Source organism: Myripristis murdjan, chromosome 13 (genome assembly GCF_902150065.1).
Source record: "Myripristis murdjan chromosome 13, fMyrMur1.1, whole genome shotgun sequence".
In the NCBI taxonomy this organism is placed as follows: Eukaryota; Metazoa; Chordata; class Actinopteri; order Holocentriformes; family Holocentridae; genus Myripristis; species Myripristis murdjan.
Window position 1 is genome coordinate 24,358,284 of NC_043992.1, and position 23,395 is coordinate 24,381,678.

General features: G+C 42.3%; 1 protein-coding gene across 2 annotated transcripts in view; it reads left to right on the plus strand.

Annotated features, from left to right (window-relative positions):
* pdgfd (platelet derived growth factor d) overlaps positions 1 to 23,395 on the plus strand; it is an 83,979-nt gene that overhangs the window by 16,766 nt on the left and 43,818 nt on the right. For both annotated transcript variants that reach the window (XR_003929287.1, XM_030067973.1), the window contains exons 2-3: positions 18,103 to 18,292; positions 21,295 to 21,472. Coding sequence is in view for 1 of the 2 variants with exons in the window: in XM_030067973.1 (XP_029923833.1) it covers positions 18,103 to 18,292; positions 21,295 to 21,472 (368 nt within the window). In the remaining variant the exon portion in view is untranslated. The remainder of the gene's footprint in view (positions 1 to 18,102; positions 18,293 to 21,294; positions 21,473 to 23,395) is intronic.

Genomic DNA, 23,395 nt, shown 5'->3' on the forward strand with positions numbered 1-23,395 from the left:
GAATGAGTTACTGTGCACAGCATCAACCACATCTTCCACCTACTTTCTTACAAAGTAAATTGTTGTAAATCTTTGAAAGAGACAAAAAAAAGAGACAGAACACACACAGTGAGTGGGGATTATTTCTGTGCAGTGTGTGTATGTGTGGGTGTGTGTGAGTGAATGTCTTACATGCATGTGTATGCAGTTGTGTGTGCAAATAGTATGTGCTTCCCTATGCTTTCTTACGTGCAACTGTGTGTGTGTGTGTGTGTGTGTGTGTGTGTGTGTGTGTGTGTGTGTGTGTGTGTGTGTGTGTGTGTGTGTGTGTGGTGCGGGGATAATTGATTGTCCTCGTCAGCCCTGCTGTTCAGACTGCAGTAGCTGTCAGCAGGAGCCAACTGCTGCTCTAACAAGCCACTCTCTCTCTTTTACACACACACACACACACACACACACAGTTCAATGCATGAAATAATGCACAATAGAAACGTATGCAGACACAGGGACCTTCAAACACACAAAAGCAGATAGAGTTTTTGCATATGTATCCTGACCTTGGTGTATAATGTTGCATCATTTCGTCTGTCAATTTGTCTCTGTGTTTGTTGTGTCTGTTTATCTGTTTAAATGACAGCAGTCAGAAATATATGAAGAATCCCTTGCTTTTCTTGACATGAAAGAATGAAAAGGCTTCAGTCCTGGGTCCTCGGAAAGATGAGTTCATATTCTGGTAGTGGTGCTTCTGACTTGACGATAGTTGTTCTTACAAACACAACTTAGAGGGCTCACGGATCGAACCCTCTACAAACCCTGTGAACCAGCTCTCATCTCTGTTACTGTGACTCCTGCTGGTTCATCGGCGTGCCTGTTCAGCAGGGGCTGATGGTCTAAGTGAGTGAAGCTGGATGTGCATTGTGTTCTCCCAGATAATCTCCTCACTGTTTGGTGAAAGGAATGATGGGCCAGTGACAGGAGTTGTGGTGCACATCATGCATGGACAATTGCAAAGTTGTAGAGTTGTAGTGAATCCCCTCCCTTTTGTCGTCATGCTTTAGTAAAGACAAAAGATCGGCCAAAGCAATGCACATAGTAGCCAGCTAACCAGGTATTATGGTCCAGAGCCTAATTAGAATGAATGTGCAGCCCAGTGTTAGCTTTTCATTAGCAAAATAATTATTTTACTTGCAAAGCAGCTGCAAAATTCAGTGGATCTAGTCCCCTTTAAAAAATAAAAAGTTTTAAATGGCAGCTTATAGACTGTGACAGGGATGATGTGTGAAAATCCCATGGATTTTCTCTATGGAGAAAATGTGTTGAATATTAAGTTTATGTTTGGGCAAAGGCTGGTAGTAGGGATGCACAATTATATCAATATGACATCAGTATCGGACGATGGAGGCTTTAAAATGAACATCGGTATATCGGATATTGGCAAAACAGCCAATATCATGCATCCCTAAAAAAAGTAGAAATGGCATGTTCTACATAATGTATGCTGAGTTAAGTGAGGTAGATATCTTATTTTGCACAGTGATTTTGTGCATATGAGAAGCATTGTATTTTATGTCTGCATCTGCCAGTGGGTCATCACAATATGAGCAGGCATAATAAAATGTTAATTCCACAACAGGGGAGACTTGATGTTCTCATCAGTTAGGTAGAAAAAAAATGTGTGCATATATCGGCTTCGGTAATCAGCCAAAAGAGTTTGAAAATACTTGCAAAAAAAAAATCCAATATCATGCATCCCTATTTGGTAGTCAAGGTTACGTCAGATTTCTGAGGTCCAGTGAAGTCTGTTGAGTTAATTTACAGTACAGATGGGGATTAGGGAGATACAGAGTACAGCGACGCACACAACACTGAAATAGTGATACTGCAGTTCACTCATGCATGAAGACACACAGAGGGAGGATGCTGTTCATGAAGTGTCAGTAAATACCTTCCATCATATTGTAGGAAAGTTAAAGAGGGGCAAACCTCTCTCTTCCCTCATCCTCCCACTCCTCATCCATTACCTTCCTCTATCCTGCCCCGCCCCGTTATAACCTGTCACTGCAGCATGCACATCAGTTGGTACTGAGTATGGGTCTGCACACCCACCTGTACCCACATACCCACAAAACATAGGCACTCTCTCTCTCACCAGTTTCCCTTCCTTCCTGCTCACTTACTCTCCCCTCTCTCTGTCCTCCCCTCTCCGTCTTGCTCTCTATCCCTTCCTCCTGTTTGCAGAGTATTTTTCCGGGAGATTTGTTTTTCATCCTCCTTATTTAGTGAGATGGATCGTCCTGTCAGACGTTTCTCTCTGACTCCTCCTCCTTCCTTCCGCCTCTGTAATGCTGTCTCTGTGTATGTGAAAGGTTATCCGTGAGAGAGAGAGAGAGAGAGAGTGTGTGTGTGTGTGTGTGTGTGTGTGTGTACATATTTATGTCACAGTGTGTTGTGTGTGAGTGTCTGTGCATGGTGCTGTGTGCCTTTGTGTGTCATTTTCTTGTGAATCCATATATATTTTATTACTCATATGTCAGCATCTATGGCCAACATATACACTGCAAAAAGTCAAATCTTTGCCAATGGAACAAGCAAATTTTTACTTGTGACACAAGTGAACAAGCAAATTTTTACTTGTGACACAAGTGAACAAGTAAAAATTTGCTTGTTCCATTGTTGTTTCTTGTTTCAAGCTAATTTTAACTTGTTTCAAGTAAATTTTCACTTGAAAAGGGTGAAAATTGTCTAAAGACAAGTTATTTCTGAGCTGATCATGTCTTATTTTAAGTGTAATGAGATATTTTGACTAGAAATAAGACATTTTGACTTGAAATAAGACAAAAAATCTTGGTAAGATTTTGACTTTTTGCATTGTAGAGCCTCACTAATCAGAAGCCATCAGCATTGAAGACCATTTTGTTGACTAAAACATAGGCACAATAGAATTATATTGACACCGCAAGGCAGACTAATTTGAAACATTAAATATTCATGCACATGTATTCTAAAATTCCCTGCAGACTAGTTGCAGGTGGACATGTTTTAATTCCTTAAATCAACAAGGGAATTTGCTCAAGACACAATATTATTGAATAATTTTGTCTCTATTAACGTTGGATTGTCACCACATATTCTGTTCATTAAATCTGTTTGGCAGAGCGAGCAATTTGAAGTCTGTGGCTGATTTGTAATTTAGGCTCTGCAGTACTTGACTGGTGTAACATCTTGCATTGTTATAGGCTAATGTGTGGGCCATGAAACATGCATTAATGTGCATTGATTATGCATTCCGTCCCCATCTCGGTGTTGAGGACATGGAGAGCTCAATGTCTTTCTTGCACAAGATTGACTCTAACTAGCCCTGTGTGACCTCCTTTATTGCTCTCTCTCCCTCTCTCTGTTAATCGTTTTAATTGTGTATATGTGTTCCTTTTGTTCATGAATATGCATGATTCAGCATGGATGTCCAGGCATGCATCTGCTTGTGCGTGCCTCTGTGTTTGTTTTTCATGGCCGTTCAGCTGAAGTGTCTCCACTGACCTGCCCACAGTGCTGACTCAGCCAGGGTTCGTTCCCCCTGAATTATTCAGCAAGCTTAGCCAAGGTGCTAAACAGGAGCACATCACAGCAGAGGAGGGTAGCATGCTAAGTAGAATAGCACAAAACAAAGTGAATGAAAATGTGTTAGCTTAGCATGCTACAGTGATTAGCATATAATGCAGCTGCAGTATGAAAACATGATTAGCTTTCGTTGGATGTATTCAGAGCATTAAAGAGGGTGACCTTCTAAGTGAGGACGACGTGTGCTAAGTACACTGCTGCAAGTCAAAGAGTTTGGTGAACTAAAATGATGACTGCTTACACACTTCCTTATTTCTTGTGGCCCCGCTTTGGGTATAGGCCGTCAGCAAGCACTCTCCAGGCATGTCAGTCCTGGGCCTATTTCTCTAGTTGTCCTCATGTATGGCCAATTCTCATCATGTTGGCCTCCATTTCATGGTACTAGGTGTTTCTTGGTCTGCCTCTTCTCCGTTTCCCCTTGAGGATTCCGAAAAAGGGCATGTCTTGTGATGCTAGAGGCAGGATTGCGTAGAAGAATCCATCTCTAGCATCCTCAGAGGATTTCCTTCCCGTGCTGGGAAGAGAAAGGTTCTCAAGGTCAACACAGCCAACATTACCCCCATCACACCTGAAGGTGAAGCACAAGAGAAGGTGGAGAGTTTCCTTGGCAACATTACTGACAAACAGGGTGGAACAGATGCCATAAAATTCAGAAGCGGTAAGGCATGGGTAGCTTCCCGTCAGCTGAAAATTGTCTGGGGATGCTGAGATCTGACCATCAGCATCAAGATCAGGATCTTCAAAACCACTAGGAAGCCTGTTTTGTTGTATGGAGCAAAACCTGGAGAACAACCATCATCACCATGAAGAGAATCCAGACATTTACCAACATCTGCCTCAGAAGAATCCCATGAATTCACTGTTCAGATACTATCAGCCGCCAGGAAATGTGGTATCAAACATGACGTCAGCCAGCAGAGGAAGAACTGAAATTATTAGATCCCCAGATCCCCGTGAGATCATGGAGACAGAAAGCCGACTTTATGCCAGGGGAAGGAAATAAGAGTAGCCTAACACTCTTATCAGTTATAAAAATCAATCATCCATTTACAAACATGTTGTCTTTTAAAGTGTAGATCATAACCCAGGAAAGGTTAAAGGTTACAGTAGCGGTCTGAGACTGTGACCACCCTGCCCTTGAACAAAGCTCAGAAAGGATGTCCTCCTTAGCTTAATTCCTGGATGTCTATGGGATGATGTGGTAGCTATGTGATCCCACTGATGCCAGGTTCATAAAATTACCCAGAGCTTTCTGTGAACTATGTCTTTAACTGAATGACAGGTATTTAGGCGAATAATATTTTTTAAAAATCAGTTATTTAGAAATTCTTAATGAATTTCTTTTTCCACCCTCTGATCTGAGCCTCCCGTGAAACTGTTTGTTGCCCCATCAGGAGGCGCACTTCTCGCTTTGAAAACCTCTGGGTTAGAGTAACGATCCCCATATAGTAATGGTATGTTTTTACTGAAGTGCATGCCAGAGAAGGTTAAATGTGCTAATTTAATCTGAGCAGTTTTGAAAGAGTGTGACAGTTCAAGCAAGCATGATGATTCAGTCTTTCTACATATACTTTTGCTCTCCAGTAGGACTTTGAAATGCAGTAAAGTCACACCGCCTCCCAGAGATGCTCATCTCCAAGGGATACAGAAAGTGTGTGGTTCCCAAACTGAGTTTTGGGTCCTCCAGGGTCCTGGAGGCAGTTCTGCAGAGTTCCCAGAAATATATATGATTTAAGCATTGTTTCATGTGCTTGAAGTTAGAAGCACACTGACAAGCAGAATGACAATATCTTTTCTGAATATAGATTTCATTCTCTCCACCATTAGGAGTAAGGCTGTCAGGATGAATTTCAATATTGAAACTTCAGTCCAATGTAATAATGAAATCATAATAAATTTGAACTGCAATTTTGAACTGTTTGTCAACTGCATCCAAACAGCAGGGTTGTTTATTTAAGTGCTTTTTTGTTGCTGTGTTTTTTTAATTTCATAGCTGATTAAAGTGAGTAACTGTTCATGCCTTGGCTCATTCTCTGTCACATTACTTTTCTATTTGTCCACTAGTTTGTTGCTAGCACACACATGCTTGCTAGTGGCATTATAGCAGAAAGTACTGAAGCTGACAAGATTTTTATTCCTAATTTAATCAGTGGTGTTTGGGAAAATGTTTTGGATACCAGTCAGTAAAAGACATGACTCACACATTATGCTTCCGTGCATCCATATTATGCAGATTTCATCATTAATATTCAAATTTCAGTCTGACGTGACTCATTTCACTCTATTCATGAACAAATTTAATTGCATATACGAGCAAATGACAGCCCTAATCAGTAGGCTGGACATGCAGTTCTGCCAGTTTTTTCAGAATGGAGTCCCATGCTGAGTGTAATCTCGCTGGATGTCCATTTTGAAAAAGTTTCGAAACCCCTGCGCTTAGTCACACTTTTATGATGCCTCTCTGCATTATTCAAACATAAATGCTGCTTAATGAAAGTAGGTCCACCTCTTTTCAATTTGCCAGAACACAAATCAGCATTCCTATAGATAAACTTGACTAATTATTCACAAATTACATATTAGCTTGCTGAAAAGGATTAAGACTGTCTAAAAATAAGTGCCATTTCATCTTTTCAACTTTCACCAGAACTCTTCCTTCCCCTCATCTATGTTTTTTTTATTTTCCACTCCAAATGACAGAGTACAGCTCATCTTTCCTCTTTGTACCCATTAGGCTACTCAGTCCCCATCAACAGGTGTTGAGTCATAGATGCCTGAGAGACACTCGTGGAAGCTAAGTGGATGCTAACGCTAATCAAAGGCCCATAAGGACCATTGAGACTCACTGTGGAAGATGTAAGGACCAGCTAAAAAGCCCCAGTACCAAAGAAAATTTGATAGCATTGTGACTCATGGCTTTCCGCTGATGCCTTTACTGTGGCTTTCTCTTTCAAATTGATGCTAAACACGAGATAATGATGAATACGTGCAATTGGGCACACATCACAGAGAGGCGAGCGACACAGATGCACAAGCACATTGTCATGCACGAGGAAGTATCTTCACTGGTACAAATGCAGCAATTAATAGTCTTGTTTATTTATGAGGCTAAATCAGACATGCTCTTTGGTGTGCGTACTGTTTGATGTGTTGAGTGAGCTGGGGACTTTGTGAATACATTGTTGACTTTGCTTGTTCTCTTTACACTTGAGCAGCTATGGCTGTGTCTCTGTCTGTCAGTCTTTACACTTCCCTCGCTCTCTATATCCGCTTGCCCTTTCTATCTGTGTGTTTCTGTCACTTTCTCCCTCTTTCTCCTTTATGCATCCTACCCTCCTCCTCACCTCACTTCTTGCCTTATCCATGATTCTCACACTTTTCTCACCCTTCGCTCCCACTTTCTCTTTCCTCCCTCGCCCACTTGTTTTTTTAAAGATTATATTTTGGCATTTCTGCTTTATTTGACAGTCACAGTAGGCAGACAGGAAAGGCAGGGGAGAGAGAGAGGATGACATGCAGCAAATGGCCTGAGGTTGGATTCGAACCCAGTACACTGCGATCAAGACTTAACAAGTGGTACACACTCTCTTCTGGTGGCGGGGCCCTCCCACCCCCTTGTTCTTTTTCTCTCCCCCGACTGCACTGTCTGTCTGTCTCCCCTTCAGTGTGTGAAGAGACTGAATTAGCTCACCAAACAGTGTTTGCGTCCTGTCTGTGGCTGTTTGTCTAACCTCATCTGTCCGTGTCACAGGACATGCCTTTGTGTAGGCTTCATGAGGAATACACATTCACATTTTCACACACACACACACACACACACACACAAACACAGCCTTTGTCATGCACAATCTCACATTCTGACACTCTCACACTGAAGCCATTCTTCCCAGCACACACACGCAGATACACAGCAGACACTCACACAGACTGTAACCCCTCCTATGAGTGGAGAAAGGAGCGAGCCGAACACCCTACAGCGTTTTGGATTGTGGCACAACTGTCCCCAGGCAGGGGGTTACAGGGACAAGTGCTACTGTAGGTCACGATGAACCTTTGTTTTACTGACCTGAAGATGAGCAGGAGAGAGAGAGTTAGGGGGAATGAGAGGCAAGTGAGAGAGAAGTGGAGAGAGAGTGGGTGGAAAGTGTGAGCTACAGCAGAGAGATGGTGAGAGAGACCTGGAGAGAGTGTGTGCATGTGGATGCATACACACAGGCCACACTGTGAGTAGTTTTGTTTACCTGTGAGTTGTTGTTTGAGCTAAGACTTCCTCCAGTGTGTTGGCAAGGTTGTTACTGATACCTTTCAGGAAATTGACTATATCAGAGCCATTAGTGTCCTCACAGTCCTGCCTAGTCTAGTAGTGCCGTTATTTCCCAAAGCTTCCTAAAAGCATGTCCAATTAGCGAACATTGCCACTTGCCAGGCAACCAACATGTTTCTAGGAGGCTCTTTAAGATTTCTCCTCTGTCTATCTCTATCCCCTCTAAAATACCTAGAAAAAGGTCCCTGAACATTGTAGGAAAACAGGAGGAAGCTGATTAGACTCCCACACCGTCCTCTCATTGGTGCCTTGAGCTGTGCGTCTGAATTTGAACAGGACAGTGCAACTGATTGTGCCGATGATTTGTACAAGTCTATTCAAAATGAATGAATACTGACTCAGAGCTGCATATTTTGACAACTGCTGTTGTTTTACCTTTATATTTTCCCTGTGGAAAAACATTCTGCAGGGCAGGTGGAAGTGGAAATACAAACCCAAAAATTGTCCTCACCCAGTAAAAACAGAAGTCCAAGGAAATAGGGAACTTAGTCAAGGCCAGGCGGCACATCTGTATTTGATAGCAATCAACAAAACATAGGAGACTTTGGTGAAAAAGGACCACATAGATCAATTGTACAGCAGCTTATTATGGCCTGTAGTTGCCTTTAAAATGAAGCAACCTCTAAAGGAGCTGTAAATAACAGTGTGGTGTGGTGTTGAAGGAGCAAAAAGTCCATGCAAGCAGGAAGTTCTTGGGACTGAGTTGAATTCCCATGTCAAGTGAAAACAGGGCTCATTTTAACGTTGGCAACCATAACTAGCTGACGTTACCAATATATGGTTTGCAACCAACATTTGGTCCACTTCCATCTCCATACTGATTTTATGCTTTTTAGAAACACCTTTCCCACATATTTCTAATGAAAATTCATGTTACTGTAATGCTGTGCTTTCTGTGAGGTTGTCAAGCTCATGCAGCTGTTTTACTGTGTCCAACTGAAGGAATATAATGAATGTACTGTGTTCTTTTCTATTATTATATATAGGCAAGTTGTTCTCTATAATTCATGCACATGTACACCCCAGCTGCTTCTGTATGTATGTAACTCTCATATGAACGCCTCTGTGGACTGCCTAATGCAGTGGACAGTCTCCATCTTTTGCTCTGTCTCCATATGTCTCTCACACCTTCTATTTAGTTCTTTTTTCTTTCTTTTTTTTTGTTGTTGTTGTTTTGCTTCAGTTCTTGATCATCATCTTTGTCCTTGCTAAGTGGAGTGGAGAATAATGGAAAGGTCCTCCCTCTCTCCCTCCCTTTCACTTCCATCTTCCTCCTCCCCCCACCATGTCAGCGCTCCACTGCAGCGTCCTTATTCCCTACACTTTTGCGCTTTCTGTAAAAAAAACATGTAGTCCCATTGCATGAGAGAATGTGATGAAAGTTAATTGCTTTTAGCAGGAAAAGTGGGTCCACATCAAAAATGTTAACCTGAAAGAAGATTCACAGAGAAAGGAGAGAGAAGAAGGAGAGAGAGAGAGAGAGAGAGAGAGAGAGAGAGAGAGAGCGATAGAGAGAGACATCATGTTTTTTCGTCAATGCATATGCTTAGTCCCTGAGGCATGAAATATTTTCTACATGTGAGAGACTATATCAGGTGTGTATTAGCGTTAGCCAATAAAAGGCAAGATTAGAGGTCCATCATTTGTGCTGCAGACAGAAAAAGGAGGCAGCAGAGGTAGAGAAGATGGTGCAGGATGGAGGGAATAGAGGAAGTAAAGAAACAGGAGGAGAGGAAGAGGAGAAGAGATGTGGGGGTGAGAGCCAACGCTGACCAAAGCTGACACCCCTCGGCATGCACTGTTCACCCCCAGGGTGTGTTTGTGTGTGTGGTGTGTGTGTGTGTGTGTGTATGCATGCATTTGTCTTTTTCACGGCTCTATGCGTGTGTGAGCGTGACTGAGAAACAGGGGAGAATATTTAAAGCTGATTTGTCATGAGAGAGTGGCAAAACAGCGGAGCCAGCACAAGCTTTGATAAGCAACACAGTATATGCACTATGTACACACACACACACACACACACACACACACACACACACACACACACACACACATGCGCGCACGTACACGCACACACACACACACACAGGAAATACTCGTGTGGTGAAAGTACAGCCTTCCTACCACATCACAGTCAACAAACACACACACAAATACACAGCGACAGACAGATGTGCACACACAAACACACACAAGATTACCAGTTGCAAACCCTTTTCATTCACACACACACACACACACACACACACACATGCACACGGTGTTCAGCAGCAGTTTTTCTGCTAATGGGCAGTGTTTAACACTCTATTCCCAAACACAGATGAGTAAACAGCTCAGCAGACAACAGGGAATGGTAACAAAATGGGCTGCATCTGTTTGCATATAAAATTATTTTTTTGAGAAATGTGACTCATGATTAGTGCTCTTTTTCTTGAGTAATTTATAAATCTTAAAATTTTACTCTGCATTTGCCATGGTACTGGCTCAGTCAATCTGGCCCATACCTTTCATAATTGATTGTTAACACTGCATCAGATTCCTACACTGTTAATGATGGCAGATTAGATTCTGAAGCACTGAAAAATATCATTAGGTTTAATTGCAAATGAGTTTGGTAAGATAGTGCTGGGGGGGAAAGTAGCACAATATGTGGATATTATTTACACAAACATAATTAAGATAGTGCCAGTTTAACTTGACTAATTTCCTGATCTGAGTAAGGTTTTACTGGATTAACAGTAATTAATGAGTCAGGTATATTTAGAGTTCATTAATACGAGAGCATCTGTCCTTGGGTTAGTCATACCACAGCCAGGCTGGATGGACCATGAAATCCGGTTAAACAGTTTAACCATTTCCAGAGCCTAATGCCGACTTGTGGTTGTGGTCATTATTGAAATGAGTGTAAGTTGTTTGATGGTTCAATAACTGTAAAGAAATACTCAGTCAGTCAAAAAGGGTCTCATGCTTCTCTCTGCTACAGCTTCACAAGCTATCCAAATCCCGCAGGTGTCCACATTGAGCGCGTTTACATTCACACCATATTCCTGTATTATTCGGAATATCCGCAATATTCCAGTTGCGCACGAGTCATGTAAACACGCACCGAACCCGATTAAGGTTAGGGTTGGAGAAAATTCCGAATAAGACCCCTGGCATATGCCTGTTCCAACCGGAATATTGAGGCATGTAAACACCTTAAAATGCCCCGTACCGGAATATTCAGTCACGTCTGCGCATGCTCGATTCACAGTGAATCCTGGGGTGTCTTTGTTGCACAGAAATAGCGACAGCCTCTTCTTCTTCTTTTGTATCCAGCAGACCAGATGCCTATACGCGTACTGCTGCCCCCACAGGTTGAGTGTTGCATTACGTAAGAGCGTGGAATATGTCAAAACACGGGAATATGCCAAGTAACATGTAAACGGAATATTCCAGTTGCTGCAACGCATATAAACACCTTATTCAGAAAATTACCTTAACCAGAATATTGACCCGAATCGGAATATGGTGTCCATGTAAACGCAGTTATTGTGAAGTTGAGCAGACAGTGGATTAGCAGAGTGGACATGCCGATCTTAAAGGCTTCCTCAGATTTTTAAGGTGGTTTCCTTTTATTATAACCTATCGGCAGCGCAGAAGGAGATTAATTGGACCATTTTATGAGCAGGCAGAATCAGCGCAGCTTTTGTTTAAAGTCGTTTTTATTTTTATATAAAATGTGTTTGTGGTGCACACCTTAAAAGTTCACTAACCATTACAACAGGATCAAGTTCACATTCCCAGTTGGTTCATAGCAAGCGCTCCTTTCTGCTATTTGCTTCACTTTGTAACATGTGGTTTAGCAAGAAACCTTCTCACAAAACAGCCAAACCTGGAGAAGTTACCAATGCTGCATAAAAACTACCATGTAAAGTACTGGCTATTTGTTCTTGTGGTAAAATTTGCCTTCATGGTTGCAGTGTGATTTGATTCAATACTGCCTTGTCCTGCTGTTGAGACCTTATTCAGTATGCTCAAATGTGGTGTTTTTTTCTATATAATTAATTAATAGTAACACGGGTCAGCCCACACTGAGCCACATAAATGTTAAGAAGAATATACTTTGTAAGTAAAGAGCATTAAACATTCTACAAATAGTAAAGAGATTATCTATGTTTCTATTGAGTGTAGCCTACTATATAAGAATGGAGAGAGTGTACTACATAGACTTTTAGGGGATACAAATATTGAACATATGCAGATTTGATTGGGTGTTATGAAGTTGATGTAATCATTTTATTTGACATTGATTTTTCAGAAATCTCACTGCATGGCTAGGCTTAATCCACAGCAGTAGAAAAACAAAATGTTACAGACTGAGAGTGGAAATGCCAGTCACCAAGAATGAGAACAGCATCGGGGCATTCCCCTGGGGAGTTTTTGCTCTGCTGAAAGTGAATGTATTATCTGTGTCCTGTTAGCTAGTGTAGGGGCTTATGAGAATTCATTTTGAGAAGATGAAAGTCAGACAGGAAATGTTAGACTGGGAATGGCAGATGTAGGAAATGGGGTTGTCTTGTTATAGGTAATGTCCTATGGGAGTGTGTCTCTCAGTGTGAATGTATCATAAGCCAGCTGTCACTCAGGCAGAACAGGGACGGATCGGTTTGTACAGAATGGAGACATGCATTGAGAAGGGGGTGCGGCACCATATTGGGAAAGTTTTGCACACTTGTGTGTGTATTCATGTGACTTCTCCATAGCAACCTTAAATGAAGAGTGAGATTTCAAATTCAATATCGTGTCTAATCTTTCTTTCACTCATCAGTCCTTGTTCTGGCCTCATTACTTCCTCCACAGTTGGTAGTTCTTTATTTATTTATTTTCTAATTCTCTGTCTCATTTTGCACCCTGTTAGCTGTGTTGTGAGAGTGTGATTGGCACTTGGATCAGAAATAGACGTCAGTGCCACGAAGAACATCACACCTTAGCGCTGGAGGTGGGAGAGACAAATTTAGTTAGTGAGAATATACCCACATACATATAGGCAGATAGGCATGCATGCAAAGACACACAAAGACAACTTTCTCTGAGTACTTCACATGAACACTTGCTTCATTTGGCCCCACGCACATGCCCACATCACACAGTCACGCGGCATCATTGTCACGCTTATTTGAGTGTCAGATCAAGAGTCTGAAAGCTTAATTACTAGTGTCAGACGTTGCCTGTGTTTGTGTTCATGTGTGTGCGTGGTTGTCTAAATCTGAGAGTGAGTCAGACTGTCGAAGATATTATCAGGGCGAATGACATCATCACACTCCCTTAGACTGTAAAACTTTTACTTTCTGTTGAGTTGCACACTCGGTGTAACAGATTACAGAGCTGCTGTACAACCTATGGCATATGTAGTGTTTGTAAAATGCACAGTATGTTGACACGGCCTCACAAACTCTCACAGAGCTTTGATGAGTGCGTTTCGGTAGATGAGTTTCCATATGCTGTGTAATGTTAACAGCCCAGAAATTGCCAAAAACAGAGATATAGTAATATGCACATGCATCAGAGGTGTAATGATTTATCCACTGTATCAATGCATCGATTACAAAAGATGCCTTTCACTCTGCCAACCACAGTTCAAATCCATGCTAAAACAATATATGTTTTTCAGTAGCTAATGTAAGCTAGCTAATATTAGTGAATATTCAGTACTAATAACACTGGCTAATGAACATTAGCTCACTAGGGAGCTGCATCACCAAAAATTGTGGCAATTCAGTTGAATATTTGTCTGATTTTTTCTCACATTACTGCACGTGTTTATTAAATGGATATAGAATTTGGCTTGAAGTACTCAATTGAATGACTCAAATCTCAGTTTACAAATTCAAGTCAATTTGACATGTCCCAAAAAACAAACAAACAAAAAAGTTCTTCAGTTGGCTCGTTCCCACTAGTGAGTCATGAATAGGATGTGATGTTGAGCCAAGGAGTCACAGACCTAACACACAGGCAACCCAGTTCCTGTCCTTACATTCATGTGCAAAACAGACATTGTAAATGCAACGACCAAGCTCCAGCTCCCAGTCAGCTCTCTGTGGACTGGATCTTAAATGGAAATCTCTTTGCTCATCATTGTATCATTTCCATTAATTTGCAGTGGTGTCACTGACATCACTGCATGATTTATAGCAAGATCACAGGTTTGACTGGAGAACTGCGCCTGGGGGTGGAGGTTCATGAGCTGATATGCATATTCTCTTTTTATTGTTTTCCTCATGCTGTGTCTTTCTCACATAGGCCCATACACTCGCATGCATGCACAAGCACACACATGTTCATGGATGGCAGTACATACAGGCATACATTCACACAAACAAGCAGTTTTCTTTCTCTTGCATTCACAAAAAACATTAACAAGTGAATGAAAAATGGGCATTTCCTCTGTCATGCTTGTTGACAGACAAACACAAATGAATGTCACTAATTACATTTGAATCCTTCATCAAAGGAAAGTCAGCAAAAAAAAAGTGCATCACATTATGGTATTTGCACACAGCGAACATAGTATAAAAGTGTTTCCTGCCTGATGTCCACAGCCATAATGCTTTCAAAATGATATTTATATCTTTATCTATGTCTTTATCTATCTATCTATCTATGTATCTATTTAACTGATGGTGAGTGACATAAATGATCACATACGTACATGACAATTTTCTTATGAAAAAGTATGCAAATACTGACAGATATACAAGCCACATGGTCTCATGCACACACACACACACACACACACACACACACACACACACACACACACACGCTCCCTAGTGACCTTAATGGGTGAAAGTTCCTGACACATAAGCACTTTTACAACTGAATGCCCCTACACAGTCAGGCTGCTGATCAACAGAGTGGAAGAATTCCATTAATACACACACACACACACACACACACACACACACACACACACAGAGAGAGAGAGAGAGAGAGAGAGAGATGCACATATGAAGACGTACACATTCACAGAAGCACACAACTACATTAATGTCTGGAAGTATGCAATTACAGAATTTTTTCCTTTTCTATAGGCACACACACACACACACATACTTGCGCACATACACACTCTCACACCTCACACACATATTCAGGTACAGCAGAAGTTGTCAGTACTGCACTCTGCTGAAGGACAGAAGAGACAGAAGAAGTGATGGTTTAGGGAGGAAGAGGAGGAGAGATAGGATGAGGGGGGTCAAAGCGAAGAGGTGGAGGAATAGGCCAAAGCTTCATCATCATTTCCCAGGGGTGCAGGCTGTGCTACCATGATTATGCATGCAGCTCTCTCCCAAAAACCACACACCCCCCTCAGAAAATACAGCCGTGTCAGCCTGCTGCAGCATACAGCCTGACTTTCTGTATGTGTGTGTGTGTGTGTGTGTGTGTGAGAGAGAGAGAGAGAGAGAGAGTGAATGAATGTCTATATTTCTCTTTTACAGGACCTCACAAGTATAAATTGATAAGGATAATTTTCACTCAAGGACATTTTGTTGTTGGAGGGTTAGATTGAGGATTTAGCTACAGTTCTGGTAAAGGTCAGGATTCTCTGCAGTTTTTTTTATAGTGTACTGTATTGTATTGTATGGTATGTAGTAAATAAAGGTAGGAAACTTGAATAAACCTGAAGACAGCAAATAACTCTGACAAAATCATTACATTTTAATTTCAGTTTTATTGGAGTTATGTTTTCAAAAAGTGAATATCTCATTTTGGAAAGAAATTGTTCAAATGTAAAGGAAATTTAAAAAATCCCTCCAAGAATCATAAATCACATATGAGCGGTGTGTGTGTGTGTGTGTGTGTGTGTGTGTGTGTGTGTGTGTGTGTGGTGAGCTAGTGGAGTAGACCAAGCGACCCAAGCTTGATTTGAGACATATTTCTGCTGTTTTTGCACAGCACTGCAGCGTTCCATCACTATAAAGACAGACACGCTTACACACATGCTCACACACACACACACACACACACACACACACACACACACATATACACAGGATGTTTCACTCTGTCAGCTCTCATTTACACACAGTATTCTGTCTCCCCAGCTCCTTTGTTCACTCACGGCTTATTTATTGTGTCTTGGAAAGTATATATTTAATTGTGAGTTTTTTCATTTTACCTCATCTAATCTTCCAAGAAAAATCTAGATAATTTAAAAACCCTGAGTGCTATAATAAGGTTGGTGAGCGAAGATATGATTGGACATAAATGAAGGAAGCGTTCTCTCTTTTATTTTTCATTACTTTTTATAAAAGAAACCCAATAAATGTTTATGGGAAATCAGGCCTGTAAATCTTAAGTTTTTTATTGAACTGAATGGAAGTATTTCAGTAACTGTTGTGGTTGTGTGCATTTGCGTGACCTTTTAGCTTCTGTTGCTCTATATTAACCTTCCCTGTATACGTGTGCGTGTGTGTGTGTGTGTGTGTGTGGGTGGGTGGGTGTGGGTGTGGGTGTTTGTATGTGGATGGGTGTGTGGGAGAATAGTTCTGGCTGTGCCTGTGTGAAAAGGTCAGACATACACTTACACAACCTTCAACCTGACTCAGAGGTAGAGTGCACCCCATCTGGCTTCACTAAAACCTAGGAGTGTGTGTGTGTGTGTGTGTGTGTGTGTGTGTGTGTGTGTGTGTATTGTTAGGTTGTGTGCATCATACAGTAACGCCTGTGGCTATGTGTAGCGGGAGACAGAACCACATGATATTGCCCTTGTATTTTAATTAGTTTTAGCTGGTTGATGATGTTCTTAGTCTAATTACCTCCTCCAAGAAGGTGAAACCTCCGGCGGTGGGGTTATGTTTGTCTGTCCGTCTGTCAGCAGGATAACTCAGAGAGTGCTTGATAGATTTGCAGGAAACTTGGTGGAAAGGTTGCTTATGGGCCAGCGATGAAGTGATCAACTTTTCAGGCCAAACAGCCTCAAGTGGGCATGGCGATCGGTGGAGCGTAGCATAAACAGGTCTGTAGTTTCCAAACACATTCATGTAGCATCAGGAAACATGGCAGGTAAGTTGGTGATGGGCAAGGCAGTCATGACCAAGTGTTCACACTGATTGACTGAAAGGGGTGTGCTTTAGGGCAACAATATCCTTGGCAACCTTTGCTGAGCTCCATTCCTTACTGAGTGCTATCCTGCTGTAAATGGAGCAATTTCGGTTGCAACCATGGCAAAGTCTACTGCTTTCTCTGAAGGCACACACCACACACACTCACAGCATTTTCACAAGCATGTCAGTCTGTCTGTGTTAAGGTCTACCTATTACTGTTGGAATTAATATGGCTTTATGCCAGCAATCTTGTGTGATTATGCTGGCACTTTAACTCTAATACAAATGCACGCACACACACACACACACACACACACACACACACACACACACGGTGTTCATATGCTCAAGCACTTACTCATTCACAAAAACACTCAGACATCCACAAAGTTTGACTCGATCATGCACATACTGTACTCAAGCGTGTGCACAGATAAGTGCGTCAGCCAAGTGTAGTTTTAACACTGCACCTCCATCTGCCATCAGCCCACCTGATTCCTTATTACTTCACACTCCTCACTTTCATCTGACTCTGCTTCTGTTTCTTGGGCCTGGGCTGAAGATGCAAAACTGGTGCAGCACTGGGCCTGGTTCTTGCAGTAAGTGCTCCCACATGACGAGCGCAAATATGTTTTAATGAGCCTTGATCCTAGGTGGAGACTTAGCTTATCTCGGCCTGGGTCTTAAAAACTTTAGGAATCTCTACTTTTGGCTGACATTTACCAAAGGAGTGGAGAGGGTGTAGGTCTGAGCCTGAACTATTTCTGGGTTCTGTGTGCCAGGTTAAAAAAGTTTACAAAGTTCTGCTGGAGAGATTTTCTTTCCTGAGGTCATGTCATCATTTAGACTTCATTTCATATTTTTATTTTCATTTGTTGTGTATCTGCATCTGTTTGCTTTCATGTGCATGCATTTGTGTGTGTTTATCTGACTGTACATGCCCAGGTCAATGTAGTTGTCATTTTTGCATGGGATTTGCATTTTATGTGCTACTGTCTCTGTGACCAAGCATGTAAACTTGTGTATTGCTATAAGCGGACTAACTAACTGATTAGTTGTAACCACTAACAGACAGCAATCGCCTCACCACAGACTTGTACCGCAAAGAGGAGAACGTCGCAGTAACATCAGTGGGTGGAGCCATCTACAGCCCACGATACCCCAACGCTTACCCCCGTAACCTGCTGTTGTCATGGAAACTGCTGTCACCGCCAGGCACCCGCATCCACCTGGAGTTTGACGGACACTTCGGCCTGGAGGAGCCTGAGAACGGGGTGTGCAGGTATGATGGACGGAGAGATGAGAGTGTGAAAAGAAACAGATGTGGAAGGGGATGATGGAAGCAAGAGGAGAGGATGAGAGGACAGGGCAGAGGGAAGTGAGATGAGATGAGAATTTATGAAAAGCGCGTTTATGAGATGAGAATTTGCAGAGAAGGAGATGAAGGAGCTAGCAGCTGGGAGGAGAAGCAAGGAAAAAAGGAAGGAGGGAGCAGCTGAATAGGAGAAACAGGTGCAGAATAGGAGGAGGAGGAGGAAGCATGGAGGAATGAGAAGAAAGTATGGAGGAGGATGAAGAGGAGAGGAAGGAAAGAAAGTTTGTTATGCAAAAAAGCCTTCATGTGGAAAGATGGTTGTGTACAAGAGAGCCGCGTTGAGAGTAAAAAAAAAGGACAAATTTATAGAGGAGTGTGTGAAAAAAGGGGGGTTGGGTTTGATAATGTATGCTGCGTTAGCTTTCCAACAATATATGCATTGACACTTCAAGATTGAAAGAAGCCGTGAGAAGTGAGAGAATAGGAAGGGGGTATAATAAAAAGGCAGAGGGTGGTATTACAGCGGGAGGGATGGATAGGGGAAGTTTGCTTTCTTGGCAAGAAGCACAAGAAGTTTGTCCTTGAGGGTTTAGGGGAGAAAATAGACTTTTTAATCCCCGTATGCAACTCAGCCGTCTTTGTAAGCACTTTGCTACAAAAGGCAAGGGGGAGCAGCAGGGGGAATCGAGTGGGAGGAGAGATGCAGAACAGTAGGAAGACTGAGACAGGGACTTGGCCTTGCGTTTCAAGTCTTTTTCTCCACACTGACTATACGTGTGTCTAAGTGTCTGTGTGTACATTAGTGTTTGTGCGAGTGTGTTGCATTTGATAGATGGACTCACTAATTGACTGGGCCATTGATTGCTGGAATGTTTACTCAAAGTCGTACCTTCAAAGTTTTCCATCAGACTACTTGTCAAGTGTATTGGCAGGACAGACCTGCAGGTTGACAACCCACTGCGAATTGGCTTCTCAGACAAAGTTTGATTCCCAAAAGAGCTTATGTGTTCTGTCAAAGTGTCCTTGATCAAGGCACTTATGGAAGGCCGATGTGGCAAAAACCATCTTGAAAAAACTTGTCAGCATAGCAATTTATTGCCTCTCGTATGTATATATGTGACTCCAAGCATACTTACGTCAGATGTAGATTACTAATTACAGTCTTTTGTCATATGGAAGGCCAATGGGACATGAGGTGTAAATCCAGGCATCTATTCAAAAACAATGTGGAAATTTGGGCTTCAAAACTGGCTGTCGAAGTCATATAATTCAAAAACTGGAAGTTACTGTAGTCATCTTTCAGTTGTGCTAATAAGTGCAAAATATGGCAAGTACAGCACATAAGGGTTGATAAACATATGCAGCTATAAGCAACATGTCATACACCTGGAACAGAAAATGTAATATCACCGCTTCACAAAAGCATTTATCGTGACATTTACCATGACAGTTTGTGTATCATTAAGGCTTTCTTTGGTTTTTGATTGTTAGTTACAATGTGTATAGTACAGTAGTGTATAGTATAGAAGTGTATAGTATACACTTCTCTTAAAGTTGCATGTAAGTGTATACCCACTGAGTTGACTATTGTACGGAGCAGAGCTGTTTTCCATTCGTTAGCTGTGAAGTGTAAGCCAGCCACCTAAGCATGCTGGCTCTAGATCTCTCAGTGAAAAGGACTGAGTGCCCCACTGACTGACTAACTCCACTTTGGTGAAAAAGGTGCCGTATGCAATATGCAATTTTGCAGTGTTGTCAGTACAAACACCCAAACCACAGACACACGCAGAATGATAAATGTTTTACTGAGGCAGTGTTAGTTGACAGCCACCACTTGAAAACCAAAAGTAAAGAAAAAAACTGTTTAATGACAGAAACGGTTTTAACTCTCTCACAGCTCCCACTGGATTATTTGGATTAATTTGTCTACGAGCCGTTTGAAAATGCTGTTAATTTGCAATGGTAACGTTATTCCAGACTGAGTGAACAAGTCTGGGCCTTCAGCAGCTTGAAATACTTGCGTGTTTTTCTTCTAACACCAGACTCACCGCCCCACAAAGCAGGTATCAGCCCGGCTATGTGCGTGTGTGTGTGGTGAGAAGCACCACACACACACGCACAGGAAGACAACAATTTAGCTATTTTCAGAAAGCTCAGCAGCCATGACAGTGACAGTGGAGTAACTGGTATAGATCAGCAGCACTCATGAACCCTGGTGCTGTGCTATGATTATTTGTACATTTGAACATGTCAATTATTACACTTTGCACCTAATTCTGAGCAGCACATTTAGCACTTGGTTTACCTAGACTTACCTTTCATTCTAGTTTACACTCAGGTGTTTTTACTCTCTGACATCACTATTTCCCCCGACTGTGTCAGAGTTTGCCTAAAGGCCTGTGCACTCGAAACATGTTGCTTACAGCTGCAAGCCTATGTGTTCTGCATTTGCTTTTCATGAGCCATGATTGTACTTTTTTGCAAAGTTTTATTCAGTTGGTGTTGTTTTATTCAGTGGCTTCCAGTTTCTTTATTGCCTGCTATGTAACGACATTTATAAAGGGAACATTCTTAGCCGAAGCACTTGAAAACACAATGACACAGGTAAGTATTTCATTTCAATGCCTACTTTTAATTCTCTTTTTGCCCCATTGGCCTTCCATAGATTCTAAAGCTCTCTCATTTTAAGTTGCTATCAGTGAGAATATCAGCAAAAGAGCTAAATGTGCATGTCAAAGATAACTCTGTGACAGTTTTCAGTCGTTTTTCATTCTCTATCTTCTGTCCATGTAAGCAATCCCAAAGTGGCCATTTTGACCTCATTGTTCCAGAAACGTTTCACTATGCAGAGTGTTGTTTTCTGGGTACAATTTTTATCCTCTCTCGCTCCCTCTATCCACTCCTCCCTCCCACACATCTGTCCCCTCTCTCGATGTCCCACTCTCTTCCATCTCTCTGTCTCACTCCAGGTATGACTTTGTTGAAGTGGAGGACCAATCAGAGACCAGCACTATAATTTGGGGTCGCTGGTGTGGGCAGAAGGCACCGCCTAGTCTCAACTCCAAAACCAACATGCTTAGAGTCACCTTCAAGTCTGATGACTACTTTGTTGCAAAGCCGGGATTCAAAGTCTACTTCTCATTAGTGGTGAGCATTAGCCACACACACACACACACACACACACACACACACACCGGACATACATACTGCATACACATAAACATACAACCTGCATAGATTTGCCTGGTAATACTTGGATACCCCCAATGAAGCATTTATAAATAATGTATAAACAGTTTACAGAAACTTTCTAGCACACTAGAACATAGTGGTCAGCACATATAAAGATATCATTAAATATAAACATGTTTTAAATGGTGAATTCACAGCTTTGGAGAGCATGCCAAACAGTGCTTTCCCAAAAAGTTTATTCTGTTAAGGCTAAGGCTGGGAGCCCAAGTGCAGAACACAGAGACAGGAGGCAGAGAATGTGGTCAGAGGATAATTTATTGTGGAACTCGTTTGTAGGGTGAGTGGCCGAAGCTGGATTGAGGCTTAAGGTAATGTGAGCCAGGCTGGGGGGAGGGCGTCCGATGACAAGGAGAGCCAGGGGACAGAGCAGACCAGGTGAGAGGGGGGATGGTTGGAGCCGATACGCTGCTGTGAGCGAGGATGCAGGGGCTGCGCAGGCTGGTTGGTTGGTTGGGGAACTGACCAGGGATGAGGGCTGGTGGAGCTGACAAAGAGAAGAGGAGGTAGGAGGACCAGAGACAGCGGCTGGAGTCAACTGCAGGCACATGAAAAACAGGAATTAGTGCAGGTAGGATGCAGGCTGAACTGGAACTGGCAAAAGTTGCTGCAAACATGACTGACTGCATAACAGAGTCTACGATCCAGTGGCATGGTGGAGTCTGGACCATGTTTAAACAGCAGGACTAATGATGAGGCGTGGCAGCTGGTGAAGTTTGTTCCCGACTCCAGCCACCTGTCTCCACTCCAGCAATCAGACACACTCACACAGACACACGAGGAGAAAGAAAGAGAGAAAAAGAAAGAAAGACAGAGAGAGAGAGAGAGAGAGAGAGAGAGAGGGGCCACAGAATGGCTACAGTCTAGGTGGAGATAGAGGCTGTGGTGCGCTTATCATTATGTTGTGTGTTAGAAAACTTTTTGTTAACTGTTAACCTTTTATGTCTGTTGGTTGAGAACTTTGTATCTCAAAAATGTCAAGTTCACGTATTAAGGACAATAGCGCTGTTTTTAGCATGACTACCGCGCCACACACACATACACACACACATACTGATGTGGATGAATCATGTGCTGCCATTTGGAAGCTAGCCTAGTCATTTTTTTAATCTCATCGAGTTCAGTCCAGATACCACAACAAGGCTCCAGGTAAAATGCCTCAGTGCATTAGCTCCTCTTTTCTTCTCTCTCACTCTGTTACCTCCTCTTGACAACGAAGGAGAGAGATGGGACGGTGGGAGCGGGGGCGGGATAGATGGAAGGAAGGCAGAGCGAGAGAAGGAGGCCACGGCAATACCCTCAGTAAAATGCCTAAATGCATTAGCCGCTTTGTTCTTTTCTCACACGTCCACTTGACAATGGAGCGGAGATGGAGGGATAGGGGGAGGAGGGCAGGAGCAAGCGAGGGAGGATGAGAAAGTGTCCTTTAAAAGGCTGTCAAATGAACGGATAAGGAGATTAGCTTTGTCACACTGTCAGGGAGAGGAGAGGGGAAGAAAGAGACTGTGATTTGAAGATGTTCTTTTGCTTTGTAATCAGAGGCGAAAATGGAAAGAGAGAAAGAGCAGGAGAGAGAGGGAGACTTTTGAAGATGTTCCCTGGCTTCCTTGTTAGGAGGAAGTGAGAACAGAGGAGAGGGGAAAAGGGAATGCAACACACAGGTTTGAATCAACCCAGTCGCCAGAACAAAATGTTGCCATTTTTACATTTCTGCAAACCAACAAATACACTGAAGTGACAACGTTTCTGAAATAAAAAAAAAATATGTTCTAAAATATGTTCCATATCAACATTTAAACTTGGAGCCAATGTGGTGGAGCA